Genomic DNA, 25,874 nt, shown 5'->3' with positions numbered 1-25,874 from the left:
CTGTATCTGTCTGTATGTGTCTGTCTGTATGTGTCTGTCTGTGTCATGTATGTATCTGTCTGTATGTGTGTGTCTGTCTGTATATGTCTGTCTGTATGTCTGTCTATATGTGTCTGTCTGTCTGTCTGCTCATGTCTGTCTATATATGTCTGTCTGTATGTCTGTATGTGTCTGTCTGTATGTCTGTCTATATGTCTGTCTGTATGTGTCTGTCTGTATGTCTGTCTGTATTGTAATCTTGTCTGTATGTGTCTTGTCTGTATGTGTCTGTGTATGTCTGTCTGTATGTGTCTGTCTGTATATGTCTGTCTGTATGTGTCTGTCTGTGTGTCTGTATGTGTCTGTCTGTATGTATCTGTCTATATAGATCTGTCTGTATGTGTCTGTCTGTATATATCTGTCTGTATGTGTCTGTCTGTATGTGTCTGTCTATATATGTCTGTGTATGTGTCTCTGTCTGTATGTGTCTGTATGTCTGTCTGTATGTGTCTGTGTCTGTATGTGCAATATGTGTCTGTCTGTATGTATCTGTCTGTATGTATGTCTGTGTCTGTCTGTATGTGTCTATATATGTCTGTATGTGTCTGTCTGTATGTGTCCTTGTGCAGCATGCCATCTTGTGTGTGATCTTGATGTGTGGATCTGTCTGTGTGTGTCTGTGTGTGTGTCTGTCTGTGTGTGTGTGTGGTGTCTGTCTGTGTGTGTCTGTCTGTATGTGTCTGTCTGTGTGTGTCTGTCTGTGTGTGTCACCAATGTATCAATGTCTGTCTTATGTGTGTCTGTCTGTATGAATCTGTCTGTAATGTGTCTGTCTGTATATATGTCTGTCTGTATGTGTCTGTCTGTATGTGTCTGTCTGTATATGTCTGTCTGTATGTGTCTGTCTGTATGTGTCTGTCTGTATATGTCTGTCTGTATGTATCTGTCTGTATGTCTGTCTGTATGTGTCTGTCTGTATGTCTGTCTATATGTGTCTATCTGTATATATATCTGTCTGTGTCTGTCTGTGTCTATCTATATGTGTCTGTCTATGTGTGTCTGTCTGTATGTGTCTGTCTGTATGTGTCTGTCTGTATGTGTCTTAATCTGTATGTGTGTCTGTCTGTATGTGTCTGTCTGTATGTGTCTGTCTGTATGTGTCTGTCTGTATATGTCTGTCTGTGTGTCTGTCTGTATGTGTCTGTCTGTATATGTCTGTCTGTATGTCTGTCTGTATGTGTCTGTCATACATGTGTCTGTCTGTATGTGTCTGTCTGTATGTGTCTGTCTGTATGTGTCTGTCTGTATATATCTGTCTGTATGTGTCTGTCTGTATGTCTATCTGTATGTGTCTGTCTGTATGTGTGTCTGTCTGTATGTGTCTGTCTGTATGTGTCTGTCTGTATGTCTGTCTGTATGTATCTGTCTCTATATATGTCTGTCTATATGTGTCTATCTGTATGTGTCTGTCTGTATATATCTGTCTGTATGAGTCTGTCTGTATATGTGTCTGTCTGTATATGTCTGTCTATGTGTCTGTCTGTATGTGTCTGTCTGTATGTGTCTGTCTGTATGTGTCTGTCTGTATGTGTCTGTCTGTATGTATCTGTCTGTATGTGTCTGTCTGTATGTGTCTGTCTGTATATGTCTGTCTATGTGTCTGTCTGTATGTATCTGTCTGTATGTGTCCTGTCTATATGTCTGTCTATATGTATCTGTCTGTATGTCTGTCTGTATATATATCTGTCTGTATGTGTCTGTCTGTATGTGTCTGTCTGTATATATGTCTGTCTGTATGTGTCTGTCTGTATGTGTCTGTCTGTGTGTCTGTCTGTATGTGTCTGTCTGTATGTGTCTGTCTGTATGTGTCTGTCCTGTATGGAGTCTGTCTGTATGTCTGTCTGTATATGTCTCTGTCTGTATGTGTCTATCTGTATGTGTCTGTCTGTATGTGTCTGTCTGTATGTGTCTGTCTGTATGAGGTCTGTCTGTGTGTCTGTCTGTATGTGTCATCTGTATGTGTCTGTCTGTATGTGTCTGTCTGTATGTGTCTGTCTGTATGTATCTGTCTGTATCTGTCTGTATGTGTCTATCTGTATGTGTCTATCTGTATGTATCTGTCTGTATGTATCTGTCTGTATGTCTGTCTGTAGGTCTGTCTGTATGTCTGTCTGTATGTGTCTGTCTGTATGTGTCTGTCTATGTGTCTGTCTGTATGTGTCTGTCTATATATCTGTCTGTATGTATCTGTCTGTATGTGTGTCTGTCTGTATAGAATCTGTCTGTATGTGTCTGTCTGTATGTGTCTGTCTGTATGGAGTCTGTCTGTATGTGTCTGTCTGTATGTGTCTGTCTGTATGTGTCTGTCTGTATGTGTCTGTCTGTATGTGTCTGTCTGTATATGTCTGTGTCTGTATGTAATCTGTCTATGTGTCTGTCTGTATGTGTCTGTCTGTATGTATCTGTCTCTGTATGTGTCTGTCTGTATGTGTCTGTCTGTATATGTCTGTCTGTATGTGTCTGTCTGTATGTGTGTCTGTCTGTATATATCTCTGTCTGTATGTATCTGTCTGTATGTGTCTGTCTGTATGTCTGTCTGTATGTGTCTGTCTATATGTCTGTCTGTATGTGTCTGTCTGTATGAGTCTGTCTGTATGTCTGTCTATATATGTCTGTCTGTATGTGTCTATCTGTATGTGTCTGTCTGTATGTATCTGTCTGTATGTGTCTGTCTGTGTGTCTGTCTGTATGTGTCTGTCTGTATGGAGTCTGTCTGTATGTGTCTGTCTGTATGTGTCTGTCTGTATGTGTCTGTCTCTGTATATGTCTGTCTGTATGTGTCTGTCTGTATGTGTCTGTCTGTATGTGTCTGTCTGTATATGTCTGTCTGTATGTGTCTATCTGTATGTGTCTGTCTGTATGTATCTATCTGTATGTGTCTGTCTGTATGTGTCTGTCTGTATGAGTCTGTCTGTATGTGTCTGTCTCTGTATGTGTCTGTCTGTATGTGTCTGTCTGTATGTGTCTGTCTGTGGAGTCTGTCTGTATGTGTCTGTCTGTATATGTCTGTCTGTATGTGTCTATCTGTATGTGTCTCTGTCTGTATGTGTCTGTCTGTATGTGTCTGTCTGTATGTGTCTGTCTGTATGTGTCTGTCTGTATGTGTCTGTCTGTATGTGTCTGTCTGTATGTATGTGTCTGTCTGTATGTGTCTGTCTGTATGTGTCTGTATATGTCTGTCTGTATGTGTCTTGTCTGTATTAGTAATCTCTCACCATCTGTATGTGTCTGTCTGTATGTATCTGTCTATATGTCTGTATATGTCTGTCTGTATGTATCCTGTCTATATATATACATCTGTATGTGTCTGTCTGTATGTGTCTGTCTGTATGTGTCTGTATATGTCTGTCTGTATGTGTCACCAATCTGTCTGTGTCTGTCTATGTATCTGTCTGTCTGTGTCTGTCTGTATGTATCTGTCTGTATGTGTCTGTATATGTCTGTCTGTATGTGTCTGTCTGTATATGTCTGTCTGTATATGTCTGTCTGTATGTATCTGTCTGTATGTGTCTGTCTGTATATATCTGTCTGTATGTGTCTGTCTTGTGTCTGTGTCTGTCTGTATGTGTCTGTCTGTATGTGTTTGTTCGTATGTGTCTGTCTGTATGTGTCTGTCTGTATGTGTCTGTCTGTATGTGTCTGTCTGTATGTGTCTGTCTGTATGTGTCTGTCTGTATGTGTCTGTCTGTATGTGTCTGTCTGTATGTGTCTGTCTGTATGTGTCTGTGTCTGTTGCTGTGAAGGGGGTCGTCTGAGGAGTGGAAGGGAGGTGGTGATGGGGAGAGGTTGGGGAGATGGGAGGCTAGAATTGAAGGTAGAAGGAGGAAAAAATAAAGGGGATGGAACTAGAATTTGACTGGGGGAAGTGAGGAGGGGGTGGGGAGCTTAAAGGGAGGAAAGGTAAGGAGGGGGGAAGGAAGGAGAGGGGGAGAGGAAGGGTGTGTATATAATTCCCAGGCGTCTCCACCCATCTGTAGCCTAAGTGTTTGAGCAGTTCTTAATCTTAAATTACCCTCCTTCCCACCCCCTGTCTCACTCCCTACAACCAGTCTCACCTCCCACCTCCCCTTCCCACCCCCTGTTTTCACCTCCCTACCCCCTGTCTACCTCCCCAACCTCCTTCCCACCCCCTGTCTCACCTCCTACCCCCCTTCCCCACCCCCTGTCTTCACCTCCCACCCCCCTCCCACCCCTGTCTTACTCCCACCTCCCCTTCCCACCCCCTGTCTTACCTCCCCCCCCCGTCTTACCTCCCCACCTCCCTTCCCACCCCTGTCTCACCTCCTCCCTCCTCCCATCCCATGTATTACCTTCCTGCTCCTCCCTCCCCATCCCGTCTTACCCATTCTCCTCACCTTCTTCTATCCTCTATCTTACCTTTCATTCCTCTCCCTATGTCTTATTCTCCTTCTCCCTCATTCCTCTCCCTATGTTCATTCTCCTTCCTCTCCTTCTCTCTCCGTCACCTCTCTCTCCCCACCTCCAGAGAGAGAATGACAAAGAGAGAGAGAATGACAAGAGAGAGAGAGAGAGAGAGAGAGAGAGAGAGAGAATGACAAAGAGAGAGAGAATGACAAAGAGAGAGAGAGAGAGGGAACCACACCTGGATTACGCAGTTCAGTTCTGGTCACCGTATTACAGAATGGATATAGAATCCTTGGAAAGAATTCAGAGAGAATGACAAGACTAATCCGGGCATTAGGAACCTTGAGTATAGAGACAGGTTAAGCATCTTAATTTGCACTCCTCGAGAGACGTAGAGCGAGGGCGACCTGATAGAGGTGTATAAATGGAAGTCAGGGCTAAACAAAGGGGACATTACAAAGGTACTCAAACTATCCAACCAGGAGCGAACTCGTAACAATGGTTTTAAATTAGACAAATTTAGATTTAGGCGTGAAATAGGTAAACACTGGTTTGGAAACAGAGTAGTGGATGAATGGAACAAGTTACCAAATATCATTAACTCGAATACGCTGAATAGCTTCAAACATAGGTTGGATGCTCATATGAGCAATAGGAGTTGGGTGTAAACGGACTGCCTAGTATGGGCCAATAGGCCCGCTGCAGTTTCCTCCCATTCTTATGTTCTTATGTTCTTATGAGAGAGAGAGAGAGAGAGAGAGAGAGAGAGAGAGTATATATACAGTTACATACACTATCCTCAACATCTACATGACATCACCAGTTATGATCATTTTACATGTACGTCTGTCGTCACCACCACCACCATTACGTTGCTAACATGACGCTTATTAACCTAACTAACCTAACCCAACCTAACCTAGCTAACCTAACCTACCCTACCTAGCCTAGCCTAACCTAGCCTAACCTAACCTAACCTAACCTAACCTGCCTAGCCTAACCCAACCTACCTAACCCAGCACAACCTAACCTAACCCTGTACCACCTAGCCCAACCTAACACAACCTGGCTAACCTAACCCAACCCAACCCTAACCTAACCTAACCTACCTAGCCCTAACCTAACCTACCCTACCCTAGCCAAATCTATGCCTAACCTAACCTGCCTAGCCTAACTTCAACCTAACTACCTGCCTAGCCTAACCTAACCTAGCCTAACCTGGCTAACCTAGCCTAGCCTGCCTGGCCTAGCCCTAGCCTGGCCTGGCCTAACCCTGCCCTAACCTAACCTGCCCTAACCCTGCCTGCTCCTTGCCTGCCTAGCATGTGACCTAACCTACCCTAACCCTAACCTAACCACAAACAAAACACTCTCCCAATATATACCCAAAAAAAATGGCCTGGGATGATTTATTTGTTTATTATTATTATTATTATTATTATTGTGATATTATCGTTAAGTCAGTTCAATAGGTTTTTTTGTGTGTGGGAGTGATGGATGTCTTCTACAGTGAGGGATGGTATTTAATCTTTCAAGGACAAGAAAGACCGCAGTGTTTGGGTTGTGTTTTGTATTCTTCAAGTTATGTGTCTTTGTATATCTCAAGGTTATGGTGTATAGTGTTAAAGATAATGTTATGATGTAGTGTGATGATTCTGGAGGCCTTCATTGTCGTCATTATCGTCGTCATTATCGTCCTCTCTCTCTCTCTCTCTCTCTCTTTTTTTTTTCTCTCTCTCTCTCTCATCTATTTTCCTCCTATTAACAGCCTATTTCAAACACTTAATTTAATCCCACTATGGCTCCATATTTACTCCCAATTTCAAGCATAGATACATTCTAATTTCCTTACTATTTTATATTCAGCCTCAAGTTCAATTCTGGTCTTCCTATGGAAATTGTGTGTGTCGGTGTTGTGATGTAATTGAATAACTGCGACCAATTCCACCAATCCACGCCACAAGGCCACTCTGTCGGCACGCTAATCACCCAGTTATGAGTGGGGGGTGGGGGGTGTTATGTTATGTTCACGGAGTTGGGAGGGTGGAGTAGGGAGGGAGGTGTAAGAGTGGGAAGGAGAGAGTAGGGAGGGTGAGAAGGTGAGGGGAAAGAAGGGGAAGGAGGAGATGATTTGCTAGACGAGTGAATATAGTCGTGAAAATCAGTCAGATAATCAATCAGTCATTCCTTCAGTCAAACAGTCAATGGGTTTATCAGCAGTTGGTAAATCAGTTAATTAACCAGTGGTTATCAGCCAATCCATTTACCAGTTAATCAATTCAGTAACCAGTCAATCAGACAGTTACTCAGTCAGTCAATAAACCTGTCAATCAATCAGACATTCCACCAGTCTATCTCCCAGTTTACACCAGTTACCTTCACCATAATCTCCCGGTATTGGAAACTGGAGAGGGCACATACCACGGTGGTGTTCTATTGGGAGGGAGGTGTGTGGGGGTGGTGGGGGGCTGTAAGTCTTCCATTGATTGGTGGATAATCTCCGTGGGTGTGAAGACCATCGTTGTGATTGGTCGAGAGGGAAGAAGGAGGAGGATTGGTACGTGTACAGATTCTTTCTTAGGGAGCAAGTGTGTGTGTGTGTGTGTGTGTGTGTGTGTGTGTGTGTGTGTGTGTGTGTGTGTGTGTGTGTGTGTGTGTGTCTTTCCTCCTAGGTACCGTACCGACTTGACTGATCGGGTTGTATTGTGGAGGATGATGCGTTTGGTGTGTTATTGGGTGTGGAGTGGCCAGTGTATTGGTGCTGGGGTGTTAGTGGGTGGAGTATTGGAGAATGTGCTGAGGTGTAGTGGGCGGAGTATTGGGTGTACTGAGGTGTAGTGGGTGGAGTATTGGGTGTGTCTAGGTGTAGTGGTGGAGTATTGGGTGTACTGAGGTGTGGTGGATGGATTATTGGGTGTACTGAGGTGTTGTGGTGGAGTGTGGGTGTACTGAGGTGTTGTGGGTGGGTGTTGGGTGTACTGAGGTGTTGTGGGTGTTGGTGTACTAGGTGTTGGGTGGAGTATTGGGTGTGCTGGTGTAGTGGATGGGTGTTGGGTGTGGTGTTGTGGGTGGAGTGTTGGGTGTGCTGGTGTTGTGGGTGGGTGTGGGTGTGCCGGGTGTTGTGGGTGGAGTGGGTGTGCTGAGGGTGTAGTGGTGGAGTGTTGGGTGTACTGAGGGTGTTGTGGGTGGAGTATTGGGTGTACTGAGGTGTAGTGGGTGGGTGTTGGGTGTACTTAGGTGTTGTGGGTGGAGTGTTGGGTGTGCTGAGGAGGTGTAGTGGATGGAGTATTGGGTGTCTGAGGTGTTGTGGGTGGGTGTGGGTGTACTGGTGTTGTGGGTGGAGTGTTGGGTGTGCTAGGTGTTGTGGGTGGGTATTGGTGTGCTGAGGTTAGTGGATGGGTGTGGGTGTACTGAGGTGTTGTGGGTGGGTGTTTAGGTTGTCCTTGGTGTTTGTGGATGTGGGTGTTGGGGTGTGTGGTGGTGTTGGTGTGCTTGGGTGTGTGGGTGGGTTGTGTGCTGAGTGTATGTGGGTGGGGTGTGGGTTGGGTGTTGTGGGTGGAGTGTGGGTGTACTGGTGTTGTGGGTGGGTGTGGGTGTGGGTGTTGTGGGTGAGTGTTGGGTGTACTGAGGTGTAGTGGTGTGGGTGCTGAGTGTGTTGTGGGGTGTTGGGTGTACTGAAGTGTTGTGGGTGGTTATTGGGTGTACTGGTGTTGTGGGTGGATGTGGGTGTACTGGGTGTTGTGGGTGGGATGGGTGTACTGAAGTGTTGTGGGTGGGAGTATTGGGTGTACTGAAGTGTTGTGGGTGGAGTATTGGGTGTACTGGGTGTTGTGGGTGGGTATTGGTGTGCTGAAGTGTTGTGGGTGGAGTATTGGGTTGTACTGGTGTTGTGGGTGGAGTGTGGTGTACTAAGTGTTGTGGGTGGAGTATGGGTGTACTGAAGTGTTGTGGGTGGTGGGTGTACTGGGGTGTTGTGGGTGTGTGGTGTACTGAAGTGTTGTGGGTGGAGTATTGGGTTACTGGGGTGTTGTGGGTGGAGTATTGGGTGTACTGGGTGTAGTGGTGGGTATTGGGTGTACTGAGGTGTAGTGGGCGGGTATTGGGTGCACTGAGGTGTAGTGGGCAGAGTATTAGGTGTGCTGAGGGTGTAGTGGGCAGGTATTGGGGTGTGCTGGGTGTAGTGGGTGGGCCAATCTCGGCAGAATTTGAACCCAGTGCTGTGCCCTGGACCACTGTGTCTTGCAGCGTTACCTATTCACTGTGCTGTGTTGGAGCCCAGATGTCGCCACCGCACACCCCTGGCGGCTGCGACGACGTACTGCTGGTAGTGGGGAAGGGAGGTGGGGAAGAGGGAAGAGGGAGTGAGAGGAAGTGGGAGGGAAAGAGGGGGAGGGGGGGATATATTGGGCGTAACCCACCCCATCCTCTTTAACCACAAGCAATTTGTATACAAAACTGTACCCCTTTCCTGCCGTACCGTGTGTAGTGGCCAAAGAAGTCTCTCTCTCTCTCTCTCTCTCTCTCTCTCTCTCTCTCTCTCTCTCTCTCTCTCTCCACACACACACGTTCCCCCTTAAAAAAGCCCAGAATCTTAAGACAATTTATATAGACTCTTGAACTCATAATACACATCAGAAGCTAAGTCCATTAGTTGATGAACAGGTCTTGTGGCTCGCCTGTGTTGATTGCTTCACGGTGTCTCTGCAAACCTCATCACGAAACAAAACAATGAGCTTCTGAAGTTTATGTGAGATAGTTTACAAATGTAATGGATTTGATTTCATTGACTCGTTAATAACTACATGATAGGTACGTTATAATTACTGGCATGGATACAGGTGTTGATGTAAGTGCAAGTACAGGTAGTCTATAATTACAGGTGTAAGTAAAGATAAGCCGTAATTAGTGATAAAAGTACAGGTAGGGATATAATTACAGGTGCTAATACAGTCATAGTGTAAGGTAGAATACAGGTATGAATACGGTTAGAAATACAAATACATATATAACTATCAGTAAAGGCCACAGGTAAAATAACCATGCAAGGACACATACAGGTATAAATTACAGGTACAAGAACAAAAACAACACAGCTGCAGAATTTACTGAATAATAACAAACACAAATGCCATTTATACTTTACTAATTCTTGCTACAAGTATGTCTTCAATCTCACCACACACACACACACACCACCACCACACACACACATACACACACACACACACACACACACACACACACTATCTCTCCTTCCCTTACCTCAAATAAACCTGTTGAAACCATATGGTGAAGGAAAAGTCTGAGTTAGGTTAGGTTGATTGGGTTAGGTTGGGTTAAGGTTAGGTTAGGTTGGGTTGGGTTATGACACAATATCCTTTTTTGTATAAGGTTATTTTTGTATTTAATTTCGTTACAGAGGGTCGGTGTGTGTGTGTGTGTGTGTGTGTGTGTGTGTGTGTGTGTGTGTGTGTGTGTGTGTGTGTGTGTGTGTGTGTGTGTGTGTGTGTGTGTGTGTGTGTGTGTGTGTGGTAGTATATGTTGTACAGTATGTTTTTATCTGTTGTGACCTGGTGCTTTTTATGTTAGAGACGTGATCGAGGCCACAGAGAGGAGGTGTTGGAGGGAGGAGGAAGTGGGTGGTACAGTGTAAGGTTAGAACTCACTCTCTGTAAGCATGACCACCTGGGGAGAGGAGAGGGAGAATTGGGTGGGGGAGGAGGGAGAAGAAAAGGAAGAATGGGTTTAAAGTGGGGAGGAAGAAGGGGAGTGGAGAAATTGAGTGTGAGGGAGAGGGGGTGGTGACTTACTGTTGAAGGGAGGGGGTGGTGGGGTGGCACACTGTGTGGGGAGGAGGATGACAGGCTGAAACCTGTTATGGAAGGGGTGAGGTAGAGGGACTGGTTGTGGAGGGTGAAAGGGAAAACAGGTAAAGAAGGAATGAGGCTGGAAGGCTATCGTGGAAGGGTAATGATGGTAGGTCAGGACCCATTGGAGAAAGAAAATTGATCTGGAACCTATTGTGGAAAGGGGAGGGTGGGAGGGGTGAGGGTCTGATACATATTAAAGAAATGGAAGGGCCATGACGGGCATTGGGCGGTTGGCTATGAAACAGGTAGATGGGAAACAAGAGATTGGTGGGAGGAGGAAAGACGGAGAAGAAGGGAGAGAGAGAGGAGGAGGGACGGAAGGAGGTGGGAGAAAGACTAATGAGGTCTAAAGTTGGTGAGACAGATTGAGGAAATGGAAGAGTGAAGGCTATGTGGAAATGAATAATAGATGGAAGGGTGAGGTGGGGAAGCGGGACTATGGAAGTAGGGGGTGATGGAGACCTTGGAATCGTCAAGGTAGGGAGGGAGGGGAGGGGAAGGAAGGAAGGAGGGTGGGGAGGAGGAAGGGAGGAGGGAAGGAAGGGAGATAGAGAGGGAGGGACGGAGAGGAAGGAAAGGGAATAGGGAGGGAGGAAGGGAGGAAGGAAGGGAATGCTGGGGTATATAATAATAAAATAGAAAAAAAATAAAGACTTGTTGTGATAATCCTAGACCTTGAGGTTTATGGACCCGCCATAGATGCCTCCACCATCATCCTGTTCTGCCTCCTCTCTGTCGTCCATTGGTTCGTCTCCTTGTTCCCTCTCGTCCTCTATGCTCCTGTTCTACCTCCTCTGTCTTCCATTAGTTTCGTCTCCTTGTTCCCTCTCGTCCTCTCCATCGCCACCTGTTCTCCTCCTCTGTGTCCATTGGTTCGTCTCCTTGTTCCCTCGTCCTCACTCCCACCTTTCTGCCTCCTCTGTCGTCCATTGGGTTCGTCTCCTTGTTCCCTCTCGTCCCCACCATCGTCACCTGTTCTGCCTCCTCTGTCGTCATTGGGTTTCATCCTTGTTCCCTCTCGTCCTTTACCATCGTCACCTGTTCTGCCTCCTCTGTCGTCCATTGGTTCGTCTCCTTGTTCCCTCTCTGTCCTTCATCGTCACCTGTTCTGCCTCCTCTGTCGTCCATTGGTTCGTCTCCTTGTTCCCTCTCGTCCTCACCTTCAGCCACCTGTTCTGCCTCCTCTGTCGTCCATTGGTTCGTCTCCTTGTTCCCTCTCTCATCCTTACCATCGTCACCTGTTCTGCCTCCTCTGTCGTCCGTGATTTTAATCTCTTGTTCCCTCTCGTCCCCCACCATCGTCACCTGTTCTGCCTCCTCTGTCGTCCATTGGTTCGTCTCCTTGTTCCCTCTCGTCCACCATCGTCACCTGTTCTGCCTCCTCTGTCGTCCATTGGTTCGTCTCCTTGTTCCCTCTCGTCCCCACCATCGTCACCTGTTTCTGCCTCCTCTGTCGTCCATTGGTTCGTCTCATTGTTCCTCTCTCGTCCTTACCATCATCACCTGTTCTGCCTCCTCTGTCGTCCGTTGGTTCGTCTCCTTGTTTCTCGTCCCCATCGTCACCTGTTCTGCCTCCTCTGTCGTCCATTGTGATTGTCTCTTGTTCCTCTCGTCCTTACCTTCAAGCCACTAGGAGGTGGAAAAGGACTGTAATTTCTTGATTCTATTTTACCAGTTCAGGTACAGACTCGCACAGGTGACAGGTACAGCGTGGAGTGACAGGTACAAAGCTGAGTGACAGGTACAACACAGGTGACAGGTACAAGCACAGGTGTGCAAGTGCAAGCCTGGGTGTGGGTGCAGCACAGGTGACAGGTGCAAGCACAGGTGACAGGTGTGCAAGCTGGGTGACGGAATTGCGGCGCAGGTGTACAGGTAAGCACCAGGTGTGGGTGTGCAAGGTGTGGTGCAGCCCATTGACAGGTACAAGCACAGGTGATGGAATTGTCGCTGGGTGTGGTACAAGCACAGGTGACAGGTACAAACTGGGTACAGGTGGACAAGCAGTGTGCATCAGTGGGTCATGTCATCCTTTACAACACATATTTACTACTTTCAGTCATATGGGGTGAGGTGTGTGAGGTGAGAATTTGTGGTGAGGTGAGGTGTGTGAGGTGAGGGAGTGTGTGGGGTGAGGGTGTGTGTGGGGTGAGGTGTGTGGGGTGAGGGTGTGTGTGTGGTGGGGTGTGTGTGGGGTGGGGAGTGTGTGTGGGGTGGGGGTGTGTGGGGTGGGGGTGTGTGTGGGGTGAGGGGTGTGAGGGTGGGGTGTGTGTGGGGTGAGGGGTGTGTGGGGTGAGGGGGTGTGTGTGGGGGAGGGGGGGTGTGTGGGGTGGGGGGTGTGTGGTGGGGTGTGTGTGTGGGTGAGGGGGTGTGTGTGGGGTGAGGGGAGTGTGTGGGGTGGGGGTGTGTGTGGGGTGAGGGGGGTGTGGGGTGGGGGTGTATAAGTGTAGAAAGTTGAAGCTTATTACCAGGTTGTTGGTAGTGAGTGGCGCGTCTCTGTTAAAACAAGGTTGTGTAGCACTGAAGTAGTGTTGTGCTTTAATAGATCTACTGTTGGGAGTAGTGGTGGTGGTGGTAGTGGTGGTGATAGATGGTAGATGGTGGTAGGTGGTGGTAGATGGTGGTGGTGGTAGGTGGTGGGAGGGGTGGTAAGTGGTGGTGGTAGTGGTGGGTGTGGTGGTGGTAGGTGGTAGATGGTGGTGGTCGTAGCTAATGGGTACGGTATGATAGTCAGTACTTTAATAGTCGTTTCTTATGGGTAATTTGTAATAGGTAGATAATGCAGGACATAATGGTCATACCTAATTGGCCACAGAACATACCGGTCGAATCTAATAGTAAGTATTTAATGGGTTGTATGAAATGGTTCTCTTCAGCCTTATAGAACGTAATAGAACTAGCACATCAATAGTCGTTACTAAAGGGGAGTGGGTGGTTAGTTGCTAATGGTTAAGTCTGATTGGTTGACTATCGCTTGATAGAATATAATGGTCGATTCTAATGGTTATTGTTCACAAGGCAGCAGTAACGTCTCTCTAACCCATTAAAAGTTTATTAGCCATTACACCTCTTTAATTAATGGCAGGCTCTGATTGGTCGGTTGATCAAGGGGGCAGTGACTAATGGTTGCGTTGTAATAAGCGTGTATGGGGAGTTTTCAAAGCCATTAGTGGGTAATGGACCCTCTCTAATGGGCAGTGCCAAAGGGGCGTGTCTAATATAAAGGGGCGGGACCTATAGCTTACTAGAATGGCCATTGGTCACTTAATTTCGGTAAAAAAAACACAACCTGGCAACTGTTCAGATGTTTTTTTTCCGTGTAGAGAGAGAGAGAGAGGGGGAGAAAGAGAGAGAGAGGGGGAGAAAGAGAGAGAGAGGGGGAGAAAGAGAGAGAAAGAGACGGGAGGAAAGAGAAAGACAGAGGGAGAGAGAAAAGGGAAGAGGAAGAGAGTGAAAGAGGGGGGAAACAGAGAGAAGGTAGGAGAAAATGCAAGAGAAAGAGAATGAGAAACAAAATAAGAGAGATAGAGAAAGAGTGAGAAACAATGGAATAAAAAAGAAAAAAGATACATGAATGTGAATAAGGAATGAGAAAGAATAGAAATAAATGAATAAATAGAGAGGTGAATTAAAAGAGAAAGAGAGATTAAGGGAGAGAGAAGGAGAGAGAGAGAGAGAGAGAGAGAGAGAGTACGGGTGAGGGTTGGCAAGTTACCAGGAAGGAGAGACAGCGAAGACCGGAAACAGATTATTGTTATGTTGAGAAAAATCCAATTATCTAGCTGTGACATTTACCTCTCACTTTATTTACGTCTGAATAATAGATAAATATTCCTCAATACTTATCCTCAAGATGCAACTAAGATAGGAAATATTTATCTTTACTCTTATGGATAAAAAAGTGTATTTGAGAAGTCTATTGGATTCCCGTAGTTTATATTCAGTGCTGGAAATGATGAGACTCGTTCATATTCTCTAGGATATCGTATAGACTTGTTGACACTCGGCGCCTCTGCTTACTTAAAGGCTCGAAGGAGGTTTTGTTTGGATGTTTCAGGATAAGGAAATGGCCTCTTGTTTTCTCGACTGTTAGTTGAATGTTAAGGATTCCTCGTATGGGTTAAGTTTGAGATAAGTGTGATTTGATTTCAACTCTGAAACTGAACTGATTGTAGACTGTCTGAGTGAATCATATTAGGTGTTTATTGACGTCTTTTTCTGACTGTTAACTGTTAAATAGTGAGTCATTATAAACGCGTCACATAGCCACTTAATGATCTTTCATGACTTCAGTGATTCAGGTTTATCGTACAGTAAGATGAAGTCACTCAGGGTTGATGTAACTTTTCCCTGGAGACCTCGAGTCGACAACCCAACCCAACCCAACCTAACCCAACCCAACCCAACCCAACCAGGTAGAGTTAAGGTATTTTCTGACCACGTGAGATAAGCTTGAGTGTCTAATCTTCAAGTGGTCCCTTCGTGTTGATATGGGCTTTGTTAGACGGAGCTTTGAGCCATAAAAAAGATCTTTGTGGGCGAGTCAGTTAAAAGTTAGCGATGAAGTGTTAAGGCTCAAGGAAGTCTCACGCCAGCCAGGGATTGTATTTAACTTGTAGATATAATAATGAAGTTAATAATCTATTGTTATGATCTGTAAGTTAAATTGGGGTCATTGTTCCTCACTGAAAGAAAGTAGCTTCGTATGTTAGAGTAAGGTAGTTTAGATTAAGTTGGGTTAGGTTAAGCTGGATTAGATTACTACAGGTTAGGTTAGGTTAGACTAGTTTAGGTTGGGTTAGGATGAGTTTGGTTAGATTATGTAAGGTTGGAATAGGTTACGTTAGACTAGACTTCGTTAGGTTAGGTTAGATTTGGTTGGATTAAATCAGATTAGGATAAAGTTAGTATTTCTGACTATAATTCAGAGGCTCTGGGGAAGTGAGGGCGACCAGTGTGGGTGTGGAGGCGTCGAGACCTTACAAATCAGGTTTAAAATGAGAATCAATATTTACCTTCGTCTCTACCTCTAAAGTTAACGGTGGTAGTCTGTGAGATCCTGTAGGGGAGTGAGGGAGGGGGTGAGGGAGGGGGAAGGTGAAGGGGAAGGAGGCAGGTGAGAGAGTGAATTCAGGTAATTTAGGTTTAGGGAGAGAAGGGTCGCCCAGGTAAGGTAGTGAGGGGTACAGCAGGTGAGGTAGGGTGGGTGAGGGGTACAGTAGGTGAGGTAGGGTAGGTGAGGGGTACAGTAGGTGAGGTAAAGGGGGTCGAAGGGTACAGCAGGTAAGGTAGGGTAGGTGAGGGGTACAGCAGGTGAAGTAATGGGGGGGGGGTGAGACTGTTTCAGGTGTGAGCAGTAATCCTGTATCACCAAATGGAAAAAATGTGTTGGTCTACGGGCGGCCGATAGTGACTGTGGAAGGGGGAGCAGAATAGTGAAGGAGGGATATGAGAAGGGTGGAAGGGGGAGAAGAATAGTGAAGGAGAGAGACGGGACGAACAGATGGACGAACGGAGGGACGAATAGTTAAGACAGATTGACAGAGGAACAGGACATATCTCTATCCACCTCCTCCAGGCCTAAAAGGTCTCCTGGTGGCGTAAAAATCGTGTGAATACGAGAAAAAAAGAAGTGGCAGGGAGGTTAGGGTGTCTCAGAGGGTGATTTGTGTACGAGGTTCGACCCCCCGTACCCTCGACCCTCACCCCCCTCACTCAAGCCCCTACTTATACCACCTTCCTCTCCCCCAACCTTCCTTCTACCCCTCTTCCTCCCCCCTCTCTCTCTCTCTCTCTCGCAGTTTAGGCTTAGGTTGTTACCACTATTTAGGAACTTCTACTACATTAACTGTGATGGTAGGAGATGTGTCTGTGTGTGGTGACTCTCTCTCTTTCTCTCTCTCTCTCACTCTCTCTCTCCACTCCCCTTATTCTTCATCACTCCCTTCATACTCACCCCTCTCCCCTCCTCTTCACGCCCTCCACACTCACACTTCTCCCCTCACCCCTCCCTTCCCCTCACCTCCCCTCCCAACATGACCCTCTTAGCTCGGTGAGACATCATAAGCTGCCTACAGAAGTCTTTCGGTGGGTCGGGTTAAGAGGGACGAGGTGGTGGTTGTGGTGAGGGTAGTGGAGTTTGTGGTGATGGTGGTGGTGGTAATGAAGATGGTGGTGATGGTGGTAGTCATCTCTCTCTCTCTCTCTCTCTCTCTCTCTCTCTCTCTCTCTCTCTCTCTCTCTCTCTCGTGCGTGTTTACTCATATGTGTTAACGTTGTTCATTCCAACAAATAGATGTGGGGTTTTTGTGTGTGTGGTTCCTCATAATAAATGTGTTTTATAATATTTACCTATGCGTAACATTTCAGTTTTCTCACCATACGCACGTGGGTGGTGACGTTTTTAACTAGTTTACGCACTCCTTATACGCTCTTGACATTTCTTGTAGTACTCAGATCTACATTTTCTGGGTGTTTATATAGGGGAGAGTACACGTTTCCCATATGCTCCTTGATATACGCAAATGTATACAAATGCCTTTTCTTGCAACTTTTTAGTATACGCAACTGATATATGCACACGTACAACCATCATTGTAACTTCGTGGTAGACGCACATGTACTTCCTACCATGCATACATAATTTCTACGCACTGCCCCGCTTCTTGCTGGTATACTGTATACACACACATGTGTACGCGCCTTTCTGTGCCACTTCCTGGTATACGTACACACATACGCCCCTCACGTGCGTGTGTAGGGGTGTGTGAGGAGGTGTGTAGAGTCAGCTGGGGTTTACTGGCTTAAGGGGAAACCTTTCATTGACCTGTAATTGGGTAAGGAATGTTCTTACTGTGTCACGTCTTCCCGCGTCCCCACACCCTGTGACCATTACCTTCACCCCCTCCCCTCCCCCGCCTCACACCCAGTACTTGGTGCACCAATACAAGAAAAAATGGATGGTGTTGTGTTACAGAATGTGTTTCTCTTTTCAACTTGTTTTTTTTACGTAACAGCGCAGGAATATATATTGTACTGGTGACGGACTACCAAATTGTACTCTTAAGTGTTACGGTTGTTATTGTATGTGAACCCAAGGTGTAGTGAGTGAGGCTGGCGAGCTCATGTTGCTAGGGCGGCGCTCTGCTGCTGCTGTTGGCTCGCTGCTCTCTACTGCTGCCTCGAACTGTACTGGCGTATCAGGCGGCAGATGGCGCGCCTGAGGGAGCCACCTGCCAGAGCCTGGTGGTGGAAGGTGGTGGTGGCAGCTTCAGCCAGCAGCAGGTCTTGAGGTGTAGTAACTCTCTGATGGAAGGTTCATGAGACGCAGCGAATCGCTCATCAGCTTTAAGCACACGCGGGCGGTGTTAGAAGCGTGGACGTGTTGTGGCGGTGCGCGTGGTGGTGTGCGCGGCGCGGGGGACACCACACTGCTGTCTTCCAGGCCCTCCCCCACGCCCCCCAGCCATGCCCGTCGATCCCGCCCACCACCGCCTCCTTCATGGGCGGGGGACACGCTCATTCTCCAACTTCACCCGATACACACAGCTTTCGTCGACGGAGGAGAGCGGTAGTACTGGTTCGACTCCGAGTAACAGTCCTAGCGTGACGCCCGGCAGCCGCGCGCCACGTGGTGTCAACACTGAGGTGCGGCTCTCGGAGGGAGGCCGCCCAGCCGTCCACGTGAGACAGCAGGGTGGACGCTCGCCCGTAGCTCGCCCTTGTCACAGGCTACGCAACGCCAACACGGGTCCGGGCCAGACCCGCTACACCAAGCTCGGCTCAGTAAGTGAGGAGGGACCTTCAGGGGGCCCGCGGAACGGAGGTAGTGGGATACTGCGCGCTGTCACCTCCCGCGGCCGTGGCTATGAGGACCTCCGGTGTCGGGGCGCTGGAGGGGATGCCCCGGATAGTGGTGACAGCTCCGCCCACTCCTCCCCGCGGGGCTCACCTCCAAATGGACGCAAGAAGACCTCCGGCATCCTCATAACTTCCGCTCTTGCTCGCTCAGGCATCAAGCGGCTCTCCAGGCAAGTATGAGTTAAGCTCTTGGCGGGTGATTGAGCCAGCAGGAGGCAGTACCTGGAGGTTAATTAACAGAACCTGGCGCGTTAATTGTCATTCATTCCTTACCTGTGTTGTGTAAGTTATTGTTTTCAGGAGCAGCAGCGATGATCCAGCCATCCCATGTAACCACACAGACTCTTTAGCCATACATTATGTAACCACCCCCTCAACCAGCCACACCACCAGCACCACACCCTCTTTAGCCACGTCTTTCTCGAGCCACACTCATTCTTTTGTGGCACATTTAGTAACAATTAACAACAGTCCTGAGACCACACACACACACACACACACACACACACACACACACACACACACACACACACACACACACACACAAGCCATTCACCCTCCCACTGTACACCACACCTCATCCAGCTCCTCCACACTACCTCCTACCACACCTCCTCCACACTACCTCCTGCCACATCACATCCAATCCATCACCCATCAAACCCCTCTAAACTCATCCATTTGAAACTCATCCAACCACAGCCTTCACATCCATATTTGCACTGTTACCTTGTCAACCACATCACCACCCTCTTCAACCACAATCCACCCCCTCCAAACCACAATCCACCCCCTCCAACCACATCACCACCCTCTTCAACCACAATCCACCCCCTCCAACCACAGCCCACTCCCTCCAACTACATCACCACCCTCTTCAACCACAATCCACCCCCTCCAAACACACACTACCTTCAAACACACACTACCCCCTCCAAACACACTCCCTCTTACCCTCCAAACCACAGCCCATCCATCAGACCCCTCCTACCGCACCCCTGCAAGCCACATGTTGTCACTAACCACACTACACACATCTATCACACTATCATCATAATTAACCACTCCATACCACCACCGTCTGCCACACCATCACCAACCACACCATATTAAAACTAACCATACACCACATCCCATCTACTACACTAAACACTACATGAGACACACACACACACACACACACACACACACACACACACACACACACACACACACACACACACACACACACACACACACACACTTAATTTTACCACACCACAAATCTCACGATACTGTCAACCAGCACTTACTTTTGATTCCTGACAAATCCCCAGGTATATGAACGTGTGTGTGAGTGTGTGTGTGTTAGTGTGAGTGAGTGAGTTAGTGAGTGAATGAGTTAGTTCCTCTCTCTAGGGGTGGTGACGTCAACAGGTAAAGGTGTTCGTCTCACCTGTTATCTCACACGTTCATCACCTGTGTTGATATAAGTGATGACGTGTTGTTGATGTGCATATGTTAGGTTAGGTTAGGTTAGGTTAGGTTAGTTATGGTATGGTTAGGTTAGGTTAGGTTAGGTTAGGTTAGTTATGGTATGGTTAGGTTAGGTTAGGTTAGGTTAGTTATGGTATGGTTAGGTTAGGTTAGGTTAGGCTAGGTTAGTTATGGTATGGTTAGGTTAGGTTAGGTTAGTTATGGTTTATTGATGTAATTTTTTTTATTATTGTGATTATTATTATTAGTAGTAGTAGTAGTATTTTATTAGTAGTAGTATTATTAGTAGTAAATTAATGTTACTATTTTTATATCATCATTATTATCTGAGGTTATGCCAGTAAGAGTATATCCAGTGTGTCGTGTTGTGGCCACTGACCTCAGCTCCCCGTAACACTGATCATTTGGCCACGAAAACAAAGACAAACCTTGAATTCGATTTTTTTTAGTTGGTACTCAAAGATAATTAATGTTGTTGTTTTTGTTATTTTAGTGACTTGTGTTCAGTTGTGTTTTTTCTCATTTGTGAGGGGAATAAGAAGGTTCAATAGAGATCTTCTAATTAGTTTGTTTGTCCCGGTTTGTGTAGTATAGTTAAAGTTAGTGGTGGTGGTTGTGGTTGTGGTGGTGGTGGTGATGGGGGTGGTGATGATGGTGATGATGGTAGTGGTGAATGTGATGGTAGTGGGGGGGGGAGGACATTTCGCCACCACCATTAGGTTTTCTTCCTACGATCACATGAAGATTAAGCACCCTCTAACTTAACCTAATTTAATCCAGCTTAACCTAACCTAATCCAACCTAACGTAACCTAACTTAACACTCCCTGGTAACGTTAAGCTGTTAAATCATCAGGTAGAATAAGCTGGGGTGTCTAATCTTCAGGTCATCTAATGTTGTTTTTATTATAAGTAAAATAAAACTTTATTATTACACAGAATACAATAAAATTCCCCCAAAGTCAGCCCCCCATTAGTCAGCTCCCCCCCCCCATTAGTCAGCCCTCCCTACTAGTCAGCTCCCTCCACTAGTCAGCTGTCCCCACTAGTCAGCTCCCCACTAGTCAGCTCCCTCCCACTAGTCAGCTCCCCACTAGTCAGCTCCCCCCCCACTAGTCAGCTCCTCCCACTAGTCAGCTCCCTCCCACTAGTCAGCTCCCCACTAGTCAGCTCCCATCCCATTAGTCAACTCCCTCCCACTAGTCAGCTCCCCTAGTCGGCTCCCCCCCACTAGTCAGCTCCCTCACTAGTCAGCTCCTCCCACTAGTCAGCTCCCCCACTGGTCAGCTCCCCCTAGTCAGTTCCCCCCACTAGTCAGCCCTCCCATTAGTCAGCTCCCCACTAGTCAGCCCTGCCCCCACTAGTCAGCCCTCCCCACTAGTCCAGCTCCCCACTAGTCGGCTCCCTCCCATAGTCAGCTCCCCCCACTGGTGGCTCACTCCTGGTCAGCTCCTCCACTAGTCAGCTCCCCACTAGTCAGCTCCCTCCACTAGTCAGCTCTCCCCACTAAGTCAGCTCCCCACTAGTCAGCTCCCCCGCTGGTCAGCTCCCCCCGCTGGTCAACCACTGATCAGCTCCCCACTAGTCAGCTCCCCTTCCACTGGTCAGCTCCCCTCCACTGGTCAGCTCCCCTCCACTAGTCAGCTCCCCTCCACTAGTCAGCTCCCCTCACTAAGTCAGCTCCCCCCTCACCCAGTCACCCCTCCCCTCAACAGTCCCCCCTCCCCCTTCAACAGTCATTAATACACCGCTGGTTAATTTGGTCTGGTATTTACCTTGAGGAGCGAGACCTGAACCTGTGTTTACCTGTCCATGGCCAATTAACCCCACCCCACTTCTCACTGCTGCTTCCACCACCACCACCGTCACTGTCAGTCCAGGGTCATATTGTACCACCATCATCACTATCATCATCACTACCAGTCTAGGGTTATGTAGTGCCACAACCATCATCATCATCATCATCATCATCACTGCCAGTCCAGGGCCATGTAGTGCCACCACCATCACTGCTGTAAAATGTAAACACAGCAGGTATATAATGTAAACACAACAGGTATATAATGTAAACACAACAGGTATATAATGTAAACACAACAGGTATATAATGTAAACAGTGGACATGAGGTAAGTGTCCCTAAGAGGCGATAAAGCAGATGATCCTTAACAAAGGTCGTCATTTACAATTCAGATACCAAGGTCACCTGAAGGTATTTTGGGTGGCACTCTTCCAGCCAGCCCTCACCTGGTGTGGCACTTTTCCAGCCCTCACCTGGTGTGGCACTCTTCCAGTCCTCACTTGGCATGGCACTCTTCCAGGTCTCACCTGGTATGGCACTCTTCCAGGTCTCACCTGGTGTGGCACTCTTCCAGGTCTCACCTGGTGTGGCACTCTTCCAGGTCTCACCTGGTGTGGCACTCTTCCAGGTCTCACCTGGTGTGGCACTCTTCAGGTCTCACCTGTGTGGCACTCTTCCAGCCCTCACCTACCGTGGCACTCTTCCAGCCCTCACACGAGTATGGCACTCTTCCAGTTTTCACCTGGTGTGGCACTCTTCCAGTCCTCACCTGGTTTGGCATTCTTCCAACTCTCACATCATGTGGCACTCTTCCAGCCCTCACTTGGCATGGCACTCTTCCAGGTCTCACCTGGTGTGGCACTCTTCCAGGTTTCACCTGGTGTGGCACTCTTCCAGCCCTCACCTACCGTGGCACTCTTCCAGCCCTCACCTGGTATGGCACTCTTCCAGTTTTCACCTGGCATGGCACTCTTCCAGTCCTCACCTGGTTTGGAATTCTTCCAACTCTCACATCGTGTGGCACTCTTCCAGCCCTCAGTTGACATGGCACTCTTCCAGCCCTCACTTGGCATGGCACTCTTCCAGGTCTCACCTGGTGTGGCACTCTTCAGGTTTCACCTGGTCTGGCACTCTTCAGCCTCACCTACCGTGGCACTCTTCCAGCCTCACCTGGTATGGCACTCTTCCAGTTTTCACCTGGCACTTGGCACTCTTCCAGTCCTCACCTGGTTTGGAATTCTTCCAACTCTCATCGTGTGGCCTCTTCCAGCCCTCAGTTGACATGGCACTCTTCAGCCCTCAGTTGACATGGCACTCTTCCAGCCCTCACTGGCACTCTTCAGCCCTCACCTGGTGTGGCATAACAAACCACATCCTCGTGCGGTACTCCTCGCTATCCCATGGTGTGGGGGATGGAAGGCGTGGTGGGGGGATGGAAGGCGTGGTCTGGGGATGGAAGGCGTGGTGGGGGGTGGAAGGCGTGGTCTGGGGATGGAAGGCGTGGTGAGGGGGATGGAAGGCGTGGTGGGATGGCGTGGTGGGGAATGGAAGGCGTGGGAGGTGGAGACGTCACAACAAATGAACTTGACCCCGTGGAGGTGACCTTCGACCTCCAGGTGTCAGCGGTGTCTGGCCAGGTGTATTGATTGACCAGGTGAGAGAGAGAGAGAGAGATCAGGTGATGCTTGGCACCTGGGATAGAGAGGGAGAGGAGGAGGAGGGAGGGAGGGAGGGAGAAGAGAAAGAGGAGGTGAAAAGGAGGGAGGTGAAGAATAGGAGGGGAAGAGGATAAATAGAAAGGAGCAATGGAGATGCTAATGAGAGACAGAGAGAGAGAGAAATAAAGAGAGAGGGAGATGGAAAGAGAGACATTCGCTGGGTGATAGAAGAGAAAGAAAGAGAGAGAGAGACAAAGGGAGATAGACGGATAAACAAAAGACAAAATAAACAAGAAAGAGAGAAAGTCGTGCACCTTGATATGCCAGTCTCCTCCCACCTGACAGACGGTACAAGAGGAGGGAGGGGGGACTAAGACAGTGTTTATATCTGCTTGATGTCTTTACTACGGTGATACACTGTGGTAGTCTGCTGAAGATTAGACACCCCATCCTGTTTCACCTGAAGATTAACCACCCTAATGTTAATCTAACCTAACTTGAACTTGCCTAACGTAATCGAACCGAATCTAATCTAACCCAACCAAAACAAACCTAACCAAACCTATACATGACCTAACCTAACCTAATCTAAGTTAACCTAACCAAAGTTTTACAGTAACTAACTTCCGGAGGTCAGGTCAAAGGTCATAGGTGACGAGTTTAGAGGTCGCGAGTTTAAAGGTCACGAAGTTAGAGGTCACGAAGTTAAAGGTCACGTGGTTAGAGGTCACAGGAGGGTTAAAAACAACACTGATTCTCTTGTTGACTTAAGAGTTTTGTCGCGAGAATAAAAAAAAAATTAAACTGGATTAGTGGAATTCGATTGAAGACTCCATTCAAATTATTTCCTCTTGGGTTAAAAAAAAAAGTGAATAAAAATGAAATTAAATTGTTTCTATAAATGTATTTTTTTAGGGGAGAGAAAAAAAAAAGGTATTAAATTATCAGTAGAATTGGGTCGAATAGTTTTAGTTTTTATGTGTAATAATATTTTCACGATAAAGTTACAATGAATTTCAGTGGAATCCGATTAAAACAATTTATTCAGATACAGTTTGACATATTGAAAACAAAACTTAATAAACTGTTAATAAATTGAGACGAAACAGTTTATTGACATAGAGTTTTGTTTTAGAGAAGAAAAATATACCAATCACATCAAGGGAATCAGAATATACAGTTTTAAATGTGTTTGATAGAGAAGAGAGAGAGACAGACGGACAAATGTATTGTGAAAGACAGACAGAGAGACAGACAGACAGAGAGAGAGAGAGAGAGAGAGAGAGAGAGAGAGAGAGAGGCTCCAGCACCCTCATGATAATGGGAGTTGTGCAACGTAAAGACTTTTCCTCCCAGTAATATCGATCGTCTCCCTTTCTCCCTCCTTCCCCTCCCTTGTTACCATCGCCTCCCTTAATCCTCCTGTAATCTCCCTCTCTAACTCTACCTTAATTTTTCCCTTAATCTTCCCTCAATTTCCCTACTTCTCCCTTAACTCTCCCCTTCCTCCCCTCAACCTCCTCCTTAATTTTCCCAGTTGTCCTTTAATTTCCACCCAAATTCTTACCCTTAGCACCCCTTACCCTCTTCAGCACCACCCCTCTTTACCCTTAGCACCACCCCCTACCCTTAGCACCACCCCCTTTACCCTTAGCACCACCCTTTACCCTTAGCACCCCTTCACCCTAGCACCACCCTTACCCTACCCACTTTTACCTACAGCACCCACTTTACCCATAACCACTTCCACCCTTCCCGCACTCCACTTTACCATAACAGCACCCACTTTACCCATAACACCACCCACTTTACCCATAACACCACCCACTTTACCCATAGCACCACCCTTTAGCCTCACCACCCTGCCCTTTCCCAGCACCACCCCTTAATCATATCGTGTTTCTTTCTGGGTTAGTGAGGAACAGAGTCTGTAATCAGGCTTCTTACCTGCCTCGTAGATCACAGGTGTGTCACCATTGTTTTAGTTAATCAGCTCTCTCTCTCTCACTTCTCCCATCTCTAACCTCTTCCCCATCTTTCCACAGATATTTCCCCTCACCTACACCCCTCCATCCTTCTCCGGATCTTTGCCCTCCCTCATTCCTTCCTATTTCCCCTCACCCCTCATCTACCCCTCACCCCTCCCCACATGCCTAGCAACATGTGACCGTGAACTGGCTGGTGGTCGCAGCGCCTCCTGCCTGCCACAAGGTTAAAGATGTGGTACATATTGATTTTGTGTGTGTGTGTGTGTGTGTGTAAAATATCCCACCACTCAGTATTTCTCTGTCAGTATTCAGAGGATACATAAACAGACAGACACACACACACACACACACATTATCTCTAAACACCACCACTGTCGACCTGAGGTGACCATAATAACCTAACGCTCATACAGTAAACATTCATCCTTCATTAACTCTCAAAGATTAATTCTCAAGACTAGTTAAATTAACATAGAACTAAACATATTTCTATCTCACTTAAGCTACGGCATACAAAAATAAATGGTGGTCAATATGGCGTCAGATGTTGCCCTAGACTATACCTGTAATTAGATGCGTGTTATCGACGTTCTCTCAGGTAAAGGGGGGGACAATAATCTGGTCGGTGATTTTGGGATAAGTGTGTCAGGCTTTACTTGACGTGTATATGGTGATTATGTTTGGGAACAATCACGACTTATCTGCTGCCTCTCTCTCTCTCTCTCTCTCTCTCTCTCTTCTGGCCTAACCTTTCTCCCTCACCTCTCCCCATTCCACTCTCCCCGCCTCCTCCTCCATCCCTCTCACCTTCTGACTCATT

General features: G+C 47.2%; 1 protein-coding gene across 1 annotated transcript in view; it reads left to right on the top strand.

Annotated features, from left to right (window-relative positions):
• Positions 1-16,534: 16,534 nt before the first annotated feature.
• The window catches only part of LOC121872782, a 47,251-nt gene continuing 37,911 nt past the window's right edge, over positions 16,535-25,874 (top strand). The window contains exon 1 of the mRNA XM_042375839.1: positions 16,535-18,304. Within this exon, the coding sequence (XP_042231773.1) occupies positions 17,742-18,304 (563 nt within the window). The 5' untranslated portion in view covers positions 16,535-17,741. The remainder of the gene's footprint in view (positions 18,305-25,874) is intronic.

The sequence above is a fragment of the Homarus americanus genome, unplaced genomic scaffold (assembly GCF_018991925.1).
Source record: "Homarus americanus isolate GMGI-L3 unplaced genomic scaffold, GMGI_Hamer_2.0 scaffold39155, whole genome shotgun sequence".
NCBI classification, from domain to species: Eukaryota; Metazoa; Arthropoda; class Malacostraca; order Decapoda; family Nephropidae; genus Homarus; species Homarus americanus.
This window is presented reverse-complemented; position numbering and strand designations above follow the sequence as displayed.